General features: G+C 42.5%; 1 protein-coding gene across 2 annotated transcripts in view; it reads right to left on the bottom strand.

The window, feature by feature from the left end:
* Positions 1-4,567: 4,567 nt before the first annotated feature.
* Positions 4,568-14,960, bottom strand: part of LOC106602886 (uncharacterized) — a 35,543-nt gene continuing 25,150 nt past the window's right edge. For both annotated transcript variants that reach the window (XM_014195870.3, XM_014195862.3), the window contains one exon: positions 4,568-6,066. In XM_014195870.3, the coding sequence (XP_014051345.1) occupies positions 5,941-6,066 (126 nt within the window). In that variant the 3' untranslated portion in view covers positions 4,568-5,940. The remainder of the gene's footprint in view (positions 6,067-14,960) is intronic.

Genomic DNA, 14,960 nt, shown 5'->3' with positions numbered 1-14,960 from the left:
TTATTCTTCTGTTAGTTCTTAGTTTATATTTCTTTCATCTTGTGAGTTAAATTACAGAACACCTGGCCCCTTGACTTGGTGCGGCCATGTCGTGAGGTGAACTCTACTGTAGGTAGGGGTCAAATACAACTCAATTTGGCTCGGCTTTGTCTAATAAGCAAGGACCTTAACCTTCTCAACTGTAGTTCATCCATTTAACAGAAATGTAATTTCTGTCGAGTTTTTGTTGTTGCTGAAGAACCTTCCCCAAGACATAAGACTTTTACTGTAGAGGTGACATTTACTGTAGAGTTACAGCAAGAGTTTCTCTCACGCAATACAAGGCTAAGGAAATGTACAGTACAAAGCAAGATTTTTGTCAACCTAGTGTTGTTCACTGCACCGTGTTCCCTCATCATGGACTTTATTGTGTGTTCTGACGCTCCTAAATTAGAGAAATAAGACTGACCCTGACCTCCCTGGGATGACTGGGCGAGGGAGATAGAGAAAAGGGAAGTAAAACGGGCTATGGCCAATTTGTGAAAAGAGAGAGTTTAGACCGCATTTTCATTGGATGGCCAAGGAATGTAGATCAAAGCCACTCTGTTACCATAAGATAAGGTTTTAATGTTTGGGGGAGGGTTGTTTCTCTGCAAATTAGCTATAAACACTGGCATGATTCATTGCCAAAACTCACTGTATGTAGCAACTAGCAAGAAACCCACAATTTGTTTCTTGGACGATTAGAGGGATACATTTGCATCCGAGTGCCTACAGAGAAACGTATGTCATTGGCAGACACTGTGACATGAGAAAGGTTGGCATGGTTAGATGGAATAATTTATTTTCCCCCATAGCTTTTACACGTGATTACATAGGGTTTTGTTCATGGAGCAGATGGCCAGAAACTTCATATAGCAAAATGCCAAAACAGGCCAACATACTAAATGTGTGATCTTGCGAGGCCACTAAGTATTCAAGCAGGAACTTAAGATTCTTTGGTCACCGCCCTGCCACTTCTTTCTTATTGTACATGTTCGTGTTCAGACTAATATGCCTAAAACGTTGTCCTCCAAGTCTACAGGTCAGTCTGGGGATGGCCATACCCACCTCAACGGCTTCTGAACACAAGGCATAAATGTTTGACCCTTCTGTCGACTCCACCCACCTGCAAACTTAGCAGCAAACTTAGCAGCAACACACACACCGGTAACTGTCGCCTCAGTGTTTACCCCCTCTCCATATTGCATAGAACATATGTTTTACCATATTTTAATTCATTTTTTGGAGTAAATGGCATCATTGTAGAGGCTGAAACAGACTGAAACTGGTAAAACATTCCATGTTTTCCTCATTGTGAAAATTATGACAATTGGATGTTTATGTGGTAGCCAGTTTGCAGTTGACTCGTTGTAACCATTGCCTCCTTTTTTCATGATAATCATGAAATTGAAATGACTTGGTGAATGTTTTGCATTACTTATCCTTGAACAGTGTGAATAAGGACAGGTCCCATTATGGTTTAGATATCAGTCCTCAGATTCTGGTTAGGCTCACCCCCTTGTACGTAACAAAGATAGCCTGCACTTAAACCTAGTCTCTAACTGAAATTTGATTTGGCCCTATCGTATGTCTGATGACTGTACATAATATAGTGAAACATTTAGCTTTAGCGCAGATATTCACTCATCTGAGGTCAGCTTTGTTACTTTGGCTGCTCTCTTGCAGCTAAGCCCACCTGACGTCCGAACAGTATGGGTTTCCTGCTGCGTTTCACTCTGTCGATTGCTGGCATAACCCTCTTTCAAAGGAGAGTGAGCGGGGCGGAGAGGGAGTGAGAGCATTGAAGCAGCTTTGCAGGCCATCTGGACACTTGTGTGGCATTACCAGATAAAACGCAAGATGATAATGAGTCGTCAACAGTAGTTTGTGTGTGTGTGTGTCCTCCCCCTCCAAAGTCTCTTTTTAACCAGATCTTCATTACGAGTGAGTGATTCAGCGTTTGGCAGGCTGGTTTGTGTGTGAAATAGGGTTTTGTGTGTGTGTGGCAAGCTGCCTAGAGTAGGATTATTCTGCCTCAGAAATACCACACGGCATTTGTTCCTGTGCTCTCCATTCTCTCCCTCTTTCTCCTCCTCCACCTCACTACTATTCTATCCTATCCCCTCCTTCAACTGAGACTTAAACCTCGAAGGTTAAAAGTATTACCCTTTCCAAAAGTCACATATTTTGTTACTTTTTATCTGTACAATAAAGTTGACCACACAGTACTTAGCCCACAGATTGTTCGGATTTCATCTTTGAAGGTTTGCAGTGAATACTCATTTCCCCTCAGAAATAGCTACATGTTTGTAGCCATTCGTGCCGTCTCATCTCCAGTTCAACCACTCCATCCATATCTACCACTCCATTTTCACACTCCCTCTCTCCCAAAGCTTCCACCCTCCCCATCTGCCTCACTACAGGCCCTTTTCTCACAGCCAACCCAGTAGAGTGGTGCTGACGTCAGTGGCTCTCACACACACACACTGACGGTAAAAAGCTTGCAGGATTGGCTTGCACCCTTTGGTGAGATGTTCTATTGTGACCCAGTGAGAAGGGTTGTGAACCTTGCAGTCTTGGCAAGCTTTGATGTGATACAACACAAGTCCTGCCTCGGTCTACTACGCCACCACTCAACCTCTGCACATACAGAGACACACACTGCTGTTAAATACTCATATACTGTATGTTAATCTTGATTCTTAATATTAATATATATCTGCAGATGCCTTAGCAGCATATAACCCACATACCAGGTGCACAAGCTGCACACACACACTCTGCAAATACACACAGTTGCATAAACAAATACTGTATGCAAGCACATGCTGTAATCACATACATTCAAATACCAGTTCCCCAGGTGTATTGGGAAGTGTCCTGCTGGACCTCCAGACAGCTTTGGCCCTGGGCTTTAGCTCCAGATGGGCGAATTTCAACCAAAAATTGGTCCTGGCATTTCTAACACACCACCCCATTTTATTCCTTGAGGCCCACATTATTAGCCTGAAAATTATAATTTTGTGTAAAAAATCAAAGTTAAATAGGCCCACTAGGCTAAAAATGGACCAGTCTGCCCCTGGCTCCAGATCCACCTCTGTTTTATTTTAAATTGTGATACAGCCTGGAATCAAACCAGGGCCTGTAGTGACACCTCTAGCACTGAGATGCAGTGCCTTAGACCACCACACCACTCCGGAGCTCTAAGCTCCTGGCCCAGCACAGTTGAACCATGCTGCCTGACCTTCTATATCAGGGTTCCTCAACTGGCAGCCCGTGGACCGAATTTGGCCCCCGGGTGGTCTTATTTGGCCCCCCAAGTTTTCAGAAAATTATAATTTTGGAAATCTGTTCTATTCCCACGAATAATAGAGACACGTGATCGTATACAAATGTAAGCACGATTTGAAATGATTGTTTTAATCAAATATCTGTTTGGGCTTTATGCAGTCAATTTCAGTGACCCAGGATTCAACTCCCAGAGCTCCACCAGTACTGGGGCTAGAGATGCAGTAGGCCAGGGTCATGGATCAGGAGCTGGGTGGGCCAGGGCAATGAGGACGGCCACACAGAGTATAGAGACACGGAAGAGATTGCATGGGAGATTGTCCTCATTGAAAATAAATTACACTTGTTTTTGGATTCACCTCCTGCATTGAAATGGAATTGACACCAACCCTGGTACACAGCTACAGTAATACAAAATGGTAATATGTGTCAATGCATGCATGTAGAATTAGTCCCTGTAATGTGCTCTGCTCTAAAATGGAAATTGTGAGGACAATTACTTGATGACAGCACTGTACAGTGCATTTGGAAAGTACTCAGACACTAAGTTGTTAGAAATGTCAGCAAATTTATTTAAAAAAAAATAACCTGAAATATAGCATTTACATAAGTATTCAGACCCTTTACTCAGTACATTGTTGAAGCACCTTTGGCAGCGATTACAAGTCTTCTTGGGTATGACGCTACAAGCTTGGCACACCTGTATTTGGGGAGTTTCTCCCATTCTTGTGCAGATCCTCTCAAGCTCTGTCAGGTTGGAGGGGAGTGTCCCTGCCCAGCTATTTTCAGGTCTCTCCAGAGTCTTGGTTGTGTGCTTAGAGTCATTGTCTCTTTTGGAAGGTGAACCTTTGCCCTAAGTCTGAGGTCCTGAGCAGGTTTTCATCAAGGATCTCTCTCTGTACATTGCACTGTTCATCTTTCCCTCAATCCTGACTAGTCTCCCCACAGCATGATGCTGCCACCACCATAGGGATAAAAAAATGGACCAGTCCATAAAGGCCTGATTTGTGGGGTGTTGCAGAGATGGTTGTCCTTCTGGAAGGTTCTCCCATCTACACAGAGGAGCACTGTCAGCGACCATCGGGTTATTTTTGCTTTGTCATTATGGTGTATTGTGTGTAGATGAGGGAACATTTTGAATGCATTTTAGAATAGAGCTGTAACAATGTGGAAAATGGGAAGGAGTCTAAATACTTTCCGACTGCACTGTATATTGACGCAAATGTAGAAATGTAAAAATAAAAATCACTCCTAAGAATCAAGAGGCCACAGGGCGTTTATTTGTTCAGAAGTTGTGCGAGGGACACAGAAACATCACAGCAGTCACTTTAGAAGAGCTTGGTTATGGTGACAACACTGTTTTGATCTCAACATGTCCATCAAAGTATACATTCATAAATAGGTTGTCATGTCACTTGAGAAGGTTTTTGATATCTGTCCTCCGATTACCCTAGCATATCGACTCTACAGTTAAGACTACTTTCAGTTTTACATTCAATCCATCAGGAATGTCATTCAGAAGCATAATGTTGGTTGTCTCATACAAGAAAAGAAGGTACGGGTTAGAAATTTCATGTCATTCTAGTAGATTTCTTATACTTCCCTTAAATGCTCACATACTGTTCTTTTCTACACCTCAGCAAAGTCAAATGCATGCAGGAAAAGAGGACAATGGTTTTCCTCTACAGTGAAAATCAAACTCAGACAGGTTGAGGCAAAACAAAATGTTTTAAGGTTACCGCGAACTACGATCATGCATGCTGTAGCAGCTTATTACCTGGACAATTCAAATAACATCCACAAAATAGTAATGCAGACAGACATCTACTTTACTTTCAAATGACTGCATGTGTCAGGGGTGCCTTCTGTCACCACAACCTATTCATGTGTATTAGGACAGATTGTCAGGCCAGTTTCCCTCGAACTGGTTGATACATAAAAAGAAATAGACTCTACATATATTGTAGACTCTACATACACCTTGCAATGTATCAAGAAACCCTCTGTTAATGAGTGGTCCTAATGAGCTTTTTCCAGTCTAGACAATGAACCTGTCTTGAGTTTGATTTACCCTCGATTGTCATCAAGATACATTTCTCTTGTGAATATGATACATTTCTCTTGTCAAATGCATCGGAGTAGTCTTTGAATGCTTTCCAATGCTTGTGTTGTCCTTTGAAAATATATTTGATAGTGAAGTCCATTTTCTGAACAGACATCCAAAAGACAGCTGTTAATGTATGAAATATCTGAAGTGTCCTTGGAACTAAGAGCTTGAGTGGAGCAGTGTATTTTCAAAGAGACCTCTATTGCAGCCTTGTCATTCCCCAGTAGATACAATCTGCATGTCTCACATCATCATTCAATATCAGGGTTAAGATCACCCCATTCTTGGTGTCTTAAATGCTTCTGTCAGTTGAGCAGTTGTCCGCGCAAGGGCAAGACTTGACAGAGTGGGATTACCTGAGAGTACAATATTGACATTTCAAACATTGGCTTTGTCAAATTGTCCTATCGGTCATTATTACTCATTATTTAGCGCAGTCTCATCTTCAAAGCTGAGACAAGTTATAGTCTGGGGGTCTCCTATAGAGTCAATAAGTGTGTTGGGGGTTTGTTGGCGTTATCCTCTCACACACATGGGCGGTCTTCGGACGGAGTCAGTGGACTGCAAGGAGGGACCGTGCTGAGGGACCGGAAGGCAAAAATGGAGGGATCGTAGGCATACCTGGGTAGAGGGCGAGTGCCAGTCAAGTTCTGTGGACAGAAAAATAGAGAGTATGGTTAACCAACGGAAGGAATGGTTAGTGTTTTGGCTAACCTGTTTTTTTTTTTTAATCCTCTATGAATCTGGGTAGATGGAAAGAGCAGGGCTTACCCTGCTTCTCTAGGCATTAGTTAGTGGTAATATACTGGTCAGTCACCCCTACTGTAGCTAGGTCAGAGTTAGAGGCTAATGTGATGCTAGCTGGTGCCCTCTTACAGAGACAAGATTCACAGTAGGCAGAAGATAACTATTTATGGGATGGAGCCCTTTCATTCACTAGTCTGGATGGAGTAGAAACTAAGGCAACCATTTACACCGAGTTGTCCCTATGCCACGGAGTTACCCTAGAACGACTTTGGTAATCATTCCTTTGCATCAAGAATAACTGCAGATAGGGTACATAAAGCAATAATTGAAACTCAATTTCTCACTAAATTCTGCTTCAACTGAGCTTAGAATAATTACTTTAGTGACTTTGAATAGTGATGCCAAGAACTGAAACATTCCCGTTAAGTATATCTGATATTTCTGCAAGTGAATGACAAATGTAACCAAAACCACAGACATGCAGGAAGAGGACTGAATGGAAAAGTATGATATTTAATTTCTACATTTTCAATAAGACTTTATATTCATAACAGGGCTAGTGACATAAGACTGTTCAACTGCATACTGTACAGAGCCTTGGGCAGGACTCTCACTCTTCTCTGTTGTGAAGGACTGCAGGGTGTCTAAAATTAGCCCCAGTCATTTTCCCCTCGACAGGAAATGGCTGTGTGTCATTTGGCAGTGAGGCAGCACTTTTTCCGGCCTACTCAGGGGGGTAGTGGAAGTTCTAGGGTGAAAGATTGACCTACAGTTTCACAAGGCCCCACACACTGTAATCAGGAACTGGCCTCCGTGGATAGAGGGCAAACAGAGGAGAGTGAGAGAGTCTGGGGTTTGTGCGATTCATTCGATCATTTCATCATCCTCCTCCTCTTTTAATCCCTCCCTCAACCTGGACCCGTTTCTCCACCCCACATCCCTTCAGTATCATATTTCTCTGCCTTCTCCATCACCTCAATATACTGCACATGCTGTTACTGTAATGTGCTGACTTCCACATCAAGTGTAAAGTGCATTAAAAGTTAAATAAAGCTCTGCTCTACAATACCTTGGGGTAAATTTCTGACCAGCAGCTATAATAAGATGTCATTTATGTCTCCTCTTCACTCCCGTATCCTGACCCTGGATCAAAGCACACAAATATTGCCAGCTAGCACGATAACACTAACTTTAAATGGACACATTGAGGTGCTGCCAGTCTCACGTCTCTTAACAGGAGTCTTTCATCCAGCTCTGCATCCCTCTGTCTCGAACTTGCTCTTCCACTCAATCTCCCCCCTCTCTCTTCCACCTCCTCTTTGGGGGCTGAAACCAAACAGTGCTCATAGTGGCTCCATCACTGGGAAAGAGCTCTCTCCACCTCCCACTACTCTCTCCCACCCCAGAGTTGAAGTTCATGAGTAGGGGAGAGTGGGGTAAGTTGAGATGAAGGGTTAGTTAAGCCAGCCCTTGTTACTAGGAAAGCATAAACAAAATGGAGTCTGCGAAGGAAGAAACCACATGGAAAAAGTGGTAAGCAAGTTGTCAAAAAAAAAAATCAGACTTTCACAAAGTCAAAAGTCTAAACCAAAGTAGATCGTTGTAAGATTGTTTTGTTCATCAGTTGGTGTCTCGACAAGCTTCAAAATGAAATCCTAAACCTAGCATGAAAGTGCATCCTTGTAGTTGTCGGCTAATAGTCAAATTGTTTGCCTTGGGGTAAGTTGATCCAATGGCCACCATACCCAATACAAATGATTACATAGTCAGTTTTTGTGATAATATGCATAGTATTTTTGCAATAGCTCATGCATTTGAACTCAAGATTTTTATTGTTACAGAGCAGACATCATGCCCCGTATATTGAAACGTAAAACAATCATGGGTCTAGCTCCCCTTGAGGTTCTTGAGAGAGTCCATTTGAGCAGCAGCAAGGGATGAAAAAGACTGAATGATACTGACGAGGTACATTGACAAAAAATAAAATGAACATGTACAGTGCATTGGGAAAGTATTCAGACCTTGACTTTTTCCACATTTTGTTATGTTGCAGCCTCATTCTAAAATGGATAAAAACAATCTACACACAATACCCCATAATGACAAAGCAAAAACAGGTTTTTAGTCCCTTTATTCAATACTTTGTTTAAGTACCTTTGGCAGCGACTACAGCCGAGTCTTTTTGGGTATGACGCTACAAGCTTGGCACACCTGTATTTGGGGAGTTTCTTCCATTCTTCTCTGCAGATCCTCTCAAGCTCTCTCAGGTTGGAATGGCAATGTCGCTGCACAGCTATTTTCAGGTTTCTCCAAAAGGTAAACCATGGCCCCAGTCTGAGGTCCTGAGCAGATTTTCATCAAGAATCTCTCGTTCATCTTTCCCTCGATCCTGACTAGTCTCCCAGTCCCTGCAGCTGAAAAACATCCCCACAGCATGATGCTGCCAACACCATGCTTCACCGTAGGGATGGTGCCAGGTTTCCTCTCGACGTGACGTTTGGCATTCAGGCCAAAGAGATCAATCTTGGTTTCATCAAAGACCAGATAATCTTGTTTCACATGGACTGAGTCCTTTAGTTGCCTTTTGGCAAACTCCAAGCGGGCTGTCATGTGCCTTTTACTGAGGAGTTGCTTCCGTCTGGCCACTACCATAAAGGCTTGATTGGTGGGGTGCTGCTGAGATGGTTGTCCTTCTGGAAGGTTCTCCCATCTCCACAGAGGAACTCTGGCTCGGTCAGAGTGACCATCAGGTTCTTGGTCACCTCACTGGCCAAGGGCCTTCTCCCCCAATTGCTCAGTTTGGCCAGGCTGCCAGCTCTAGGAAGAGTCTTGGTGGTTCTAAACTTCTTTGGAGGCCACTGTGTTTTTGGGGACCTTCAATGCTGCAGAATTGTTTTGGTACCCTTCCCCAGATCTGTGCCTCAACACAATCCTGTCACGGAGTTCTACAGACAATTCCTTTGACCTCATGTCTTGGTTTTTGCTCTGACTTGAACGATCAACTGTAGGACCTTATATAGACAGGTGTGTGCCTTTCAAATCATGGCAATCACCTGAATTTACCACAGGTGGACTCCAATCAAGTTGAAGAAACATCAAGGACAATCAATCGAAACAGGATGCACCTGAGATTAATTTTGAGTCTCATAGCAAAGAGTCGGAATACTTATGTAAATAAGGTATGTTTATTTTTTTTAATAAATTTGCAAAAAGTCTTATCCATTTTCACTTTATGGGGTATTGTGTGTAGATTGGATGAAATAGTTTTTTCCTCATTTTAGAATAAGGCTGTAACGTAACAAAATGTGGAAAAAGTCAAGGGGTCTGAATACTTTCCGAATGCACTGTACCTGTGCGAAAGAGAGGCTCTGATGACATGGAGTCTGAGCTTGCTAAACATATTAAGAATCACACGAACCAGTTTCATGGACTTAGCAGCCTCAAATGCAGAGAAGTTGCCTATGAATTGGCACATCATCCCTGTCCCAGACAACTGGTCAAGAAATGAAGGGTAAGTGATATTCAACAGAGATCTATATCTGCATGAAGGAATACATTTAAGATATACAATATACCACACCCCCATTCCATGAATCAGAGGAGGCTGGTGGGAGGACCTATAGGACGGGCTCATTGTAATGGCTCCTCCCACCAGCCTCCTCTGCGACGAACAAAAACTTTTATCTACCATCACCCACAGTCACAATCACCCAGTTATCTCAAGGCTGCTCAACTTACCCTGTCCCTATTCGTTTTGCCAAGAGAGCACTTTTTTGGGACAAGCTGTTTTCAAAACTATTATGTTGACATTCATTTTCATTATTTCCAGGGATACACAGCATCCTGAAATCTAGTGTCTCTCCTGGTCCCATGCCAGGAGAAAGAGAGAGAATTAGGTTAATGGAGAAAAAGGGAGAGGGCGAAAGAGCAAGAGAGAAAGGGAAAAGAGACGTGTAGGGGGAGTTAAAGAGGAGAGTAACAAGGAGAGCAAGCGGGGGGAGGAAGGATGGTGAGAGTGGTGAAGAGGAAGAACATAAGTAACAAGAGATGGAGAGAGAAAGAAAGCATCGTGCAGCGCCAAAATCGCTCCAAAGATCTACTGTACTAGAAAATGCTGTGTCTGGAAAATAACCATTACCAAGAGTCACCATTAACAACAAAAACAACAATGAGAGGAGGAGATCATGAACATCATCTCTGTAGCAGAGGAACCCAACACAGAGCAGCCCGTCAAGGCTAAAAATGGAAAGTGACTTCATCCCTGGTGATACACCACAGGGTAACCACATACACACTCCTCCATCTCTCCTCTTCTTCTACCACTTTGAAAGATGAGCCTCAATTATTTATTTCAGTCAGCGCTTAGACACAGCAAAAGTTGCATTCAACCACATAGAACGGGTTAGCCTATGAGTGCAAAATTGTAACCCAAGTGTGTCTGTGCTGACACCAATGGTGTGTCATAAACGTGTGTTTGCAACCCACACAGAGAATCCGGTCATTTTCCCGCCACACTCTATACATCCTTCTGGACTGTGCTGGTTTGTGCCAAAATGCCCAGGTGCCATTGACTCAACTCGAGCTGCCTAGCCTGCCTCCCCCCACAACTTACACAACCCATGGCCTACACACACTTACCCTGCTGGTGACAGATGGAGCTCCAAAAACATCCTAGAGTGGTCTCAGCACTGAGATACTTTTTTTTAGAGCTAGTGTATATATAGCTTGCATCTTCGCTGAGCCATTGCAATAACATATCCTTTAACTAGTGTCACTTGCCTTAAATAAACCCTTGGTTCAGAAATAAACAATGCCCAGCAATGACAGTATATAGTAATTTTGGACCTAAAGGAAAGTAAATTGTAAGTTCTAAGCTGTGATGAAAGGATAATTGCTTGCTGTTTAATATAGAGTTTCTGCTTTCTTGTTAGAGTAGATATAGTGGCTGTAGCAGAGGGTCATAGAAACCAGTGCCGGTTAACACGTAAAAAAGCTCACAATCAATGTTTATGATTGACTGTGATCTTTTTCACACTTATAACAAAGTTACCCGACAAGCTAGTGTTGGCTATCTAGCTTAATAAGCTGTCAGCTGGTCGAGGTGACTTGTTTTCAGGTGTGCAGTTGTATCTTGCTTGCATAGCTAAATGAACAAATGTAAAGCTGGTTTTCAGACAAAAGTATAAACAACTTTCACCTAGCTTGCTAGCTAGTAATGCTTATTTCATTAATGCAATGTCAGCTAAGCTAATATAATGATCCTAGCTAGCCATAGTTGTCAGTGGGAGATTTCCTAAAATGGAGACACTTTTTAGGCTTATAGCCAGCTAATAGCTATACCTCCAGAAACCCTACACAAGGCAGGATTGCTGGTCAGCTAAATATCATCTTTGCATCTACCAACTGGCAGCTAGGTACTGTGTAAATGTAAAGCCAGGCCTAAATTGCTCCCTCCCCCTTGGTCCTATCCCCTCGATGTTTGCAGATCTGTAGGATCTTGGCAGGTAGGCTATAAGCAGTGCAATTATGGATCAAACACCTTACAGAGCTACAGAAACAAAATGGTTAGGGCCAAGGGGAGGGAGCGATTTGGGACCGGACGTAAGTGTTGAGACTTTACCAATCACACTAAGTTACCCTTATTGTGTCTCTCTGTCCTCTCCCTCCAGACGAAGACACCCAACTTTGCATGTCTAGCAGATTGGATGTTAGCCTACCACGTCAAGCTCAACATTGACAAGAGAAGTTGCTCTTCCTGCCTGGAAAGGCCTGCCTGCTCCAAGGCTCTGTCACAGATAACAACAACCCCTACCAAACTGTGTAAAACTCCCTTCACTGGCTCAAATCAGCAGTGTGCATGAAATTCAAATCCCTGTTCCTTCCTTATAGGAAAGCAAGGGGAATCGCTCCGCCCCAATCTTTGTCATCACTGCCAAACTTATTGTTCTTCATGTTGCCATTATACATGTAGCATGTCTCATGAAAGTTGCATGTCTTAAACTCTACCCATGTTTTTGTTTATCCTGTAGCTGACATAAGAGCACTGTTGGAGGTGCGACAGGCAGAGATACCCAGAAGGTAAACACCCATCTGTAGAACTTGTCAAGAATATTTACATCAGTATTTCTTAACTCTGTTCCTGGGGATCCAAAGGGGTGCACATTTGTTTTTAATTTAGCGTTGCACACCTGTTCGAAATCATCAAAGCTTGATAATGGGAAAGTCAGTTGTACAACTGAAATGTGTCTTCTGCATTTAACACAACCCCTCTGAATCCGAGAGGTGCGGGGGGCTGCCATAATCGACATCCACGTCTTCGGTGCCAGGGGAACAGTGGGTTGACGGCCTTGCTCGGGGGCAGAACGACCGATTTTTTTACCTTGTCAGCTCTGGGACTTGATCCAGCAACCTTTCGGTTACTGGCCCAACGTTCTAACCATAATAAATTGATAATTTGTGTCAGCTGTGTAGTGCCAGGTCAAAAACTAAAATGTCCCCAGTGCTAGTTTAAAAATTATTATTAATATTTAAAATAAATATTTATATTAAAATAAATGTTTTTATATTAATATAAATATATATATTAATATAAATATATTTACATAAATTTATATTAATATATATCTTAATATAATATATATCTTAATATAATATATATATTAAGATATATATATATATATATCTTATATAAATATATATATATCTTTATAATATATATATTTATATATATTAATATAAATGTATGTATATATATTAATATATATTAATATATACATTTATATTAATATAAAAATATTTATTTTAATTTAAATATATTTATTTTATATATATTAATATAAATATATTTATATTAAAATAAATATATTTATATTAAAATAAATATATTTATATTAAAATGTATATATATTAATATAAATATGACTGAAAAGTGTCAATGTTCCTTTCATCGAGTTTAAACAGTACAGCAAAATGGTACTTACAAATATATATATATATTAATATAAATAAATAAATATAGAAATAAATATAAATAAATATAAATATGAATATAAATAAATATTAATATAAATAAATATTAATATAAATAAATATATACTGCAAAAAAAAATAAAGGGAACACTTAAACAACACATCCTAGATCTGAATGAAAGAAATAATCTTATTAAATACTTTTTTCTTTACATAGTTCAATGTGCTGACAACAAAATCACACAAAAATAAATCAATGGAAATCCAATGTATCAACCCATGGAGGTCTGGATTTGGAGTCACACTCAAAATTAAAGTGGAAAACCACACTACAGGCTGATCCAACTTTGATGTAATGTCCTTAAAACAAGTCAAAATGAGGCTCAGTAGTGTGTGTGGCCTCCACGTGCCTGTATGACCTCCCTACAACGCCTGGGCATGCTCCTGATGAGGTGGCGGATGGTCTCCTGAGGGATCTCCTCCCAGACCTGGACTAAAGCATCCATCAACTCCTGGACAGTCTGTGGTGCAACGTGGCGTTGGTGGATGGAGCGAGACATGATGTCCCAGATGTGCTCAATTGGATTCAGGTCTGGGGAACGGGCGGGCCAGTCCATAGTATCAATGCCTTCCTCTTGCAGGAACTGCTGACACACTCCAGCCACATGAGGTCTAGCATTGTCTTGCATTAGGAGGAACCCAGGGCGAACCACACCAGCATATGGTCTCACAAGGGGTCTGAGGATCTCATCTCGGTACCTAATGGCAGTCAGGCTACCTCTGGCGAGCACATGGAGGGCTGTGCGGCCCCCCAAAGAAATACCACCCCACACCATGACTGACCCACCGCCAAACCGGTCATGCTGGAGGATGTTGCAGGCAGTAGAACATTCTCCACGGCGTCTCCAGACTCTGTCACGTGCTCAGTGTGAACCTGCTTTCATCTGTGAAGAGCACAGGGCGCCAGTGGCGAATTTGCCAATGTTGGTGTTCTCTGGCAAATGCCAAACGTCCTGCACGGTGTTGGGCTATAAGCACAACCCCCACCTGTGGACGTCGGGCCCTCATACCACCCTCATGGAGTCTGTTTCTGACCGTTTACATTACATTACATTTAAGTCATTTAGCAGACGCTCTTATCCAGAGCGACTTACAAATTGGTGCATTCACCTTATGATATCCAGTGGAACAACCACTTTACAATAGTGCATCTAAATCTTTCAAGGGGGGGGGGGGGGGGGGGGGTTAGAAGGATTACTTTATCCTATCCTAGGTATTCCTTAAAGAGGTGGGGTTTCAGGTGTCTCCGGAAGGTGGTGATTGACTCCGCTGTCCTGGCGTCGTGAGGGAGCTTGTTCCACCATTGGGGTGCCAGAGCAGCGAACAGTTTTGACTGGGCTGAGCGGGAACTGTGCTTCCTCAGAGGTAGGGGGGCCAGCAGGCCAGAGGTGGATGAACGCAGTGCCCTTGTTTGGGTGTAGGGCCTGATCAGAGCCTGAAGGTATGGAGGTGCCGTTCCCTTCACAGCTCCGTAGGCAATCACCATGGTCTTGTAGCAGTTTGAGCAGACACATGCACATTTGTGGCCTGCTGGAGGTCATTTTGCAGGGCTCTGGCAGTGCTTCTCCTGCTCCTCCTTGCACAAAGGCGGAGGTAGCGGTCCTGCTGCTGGGTTGTTGCCCTCCTACGGCCTCCTCCACGTCTCCTGATGTACTGGCCTGTCTCTTGGTAGCGCCTCCATGCTCTGGACACTACGCTGACAGACACAGCAAACCTTCTATCCACAGCTCGCATTGATGTGCCATCCTGGATGAGCTGCACTACCTGA

This window comes from Salmo salar, chromosome 01 (genome assembly GCF_965601325.2).
Source record: "Salmo salar chromosome 01, fSalSal1, whole genome shotgun sequence".
NCBI classification, from domain to species: domain Eukaryota; kingdom Metazoa; phylum Chordata; class Actinopteri; order Salmoniformes; family Salmonidae; genus Salmo; species Salmo salar.
The sequence above is the reverse complement of the archived record's forward strand: the minus strand, read 5'-3'. Positions and strand labels throughout refer to the sequence as shown.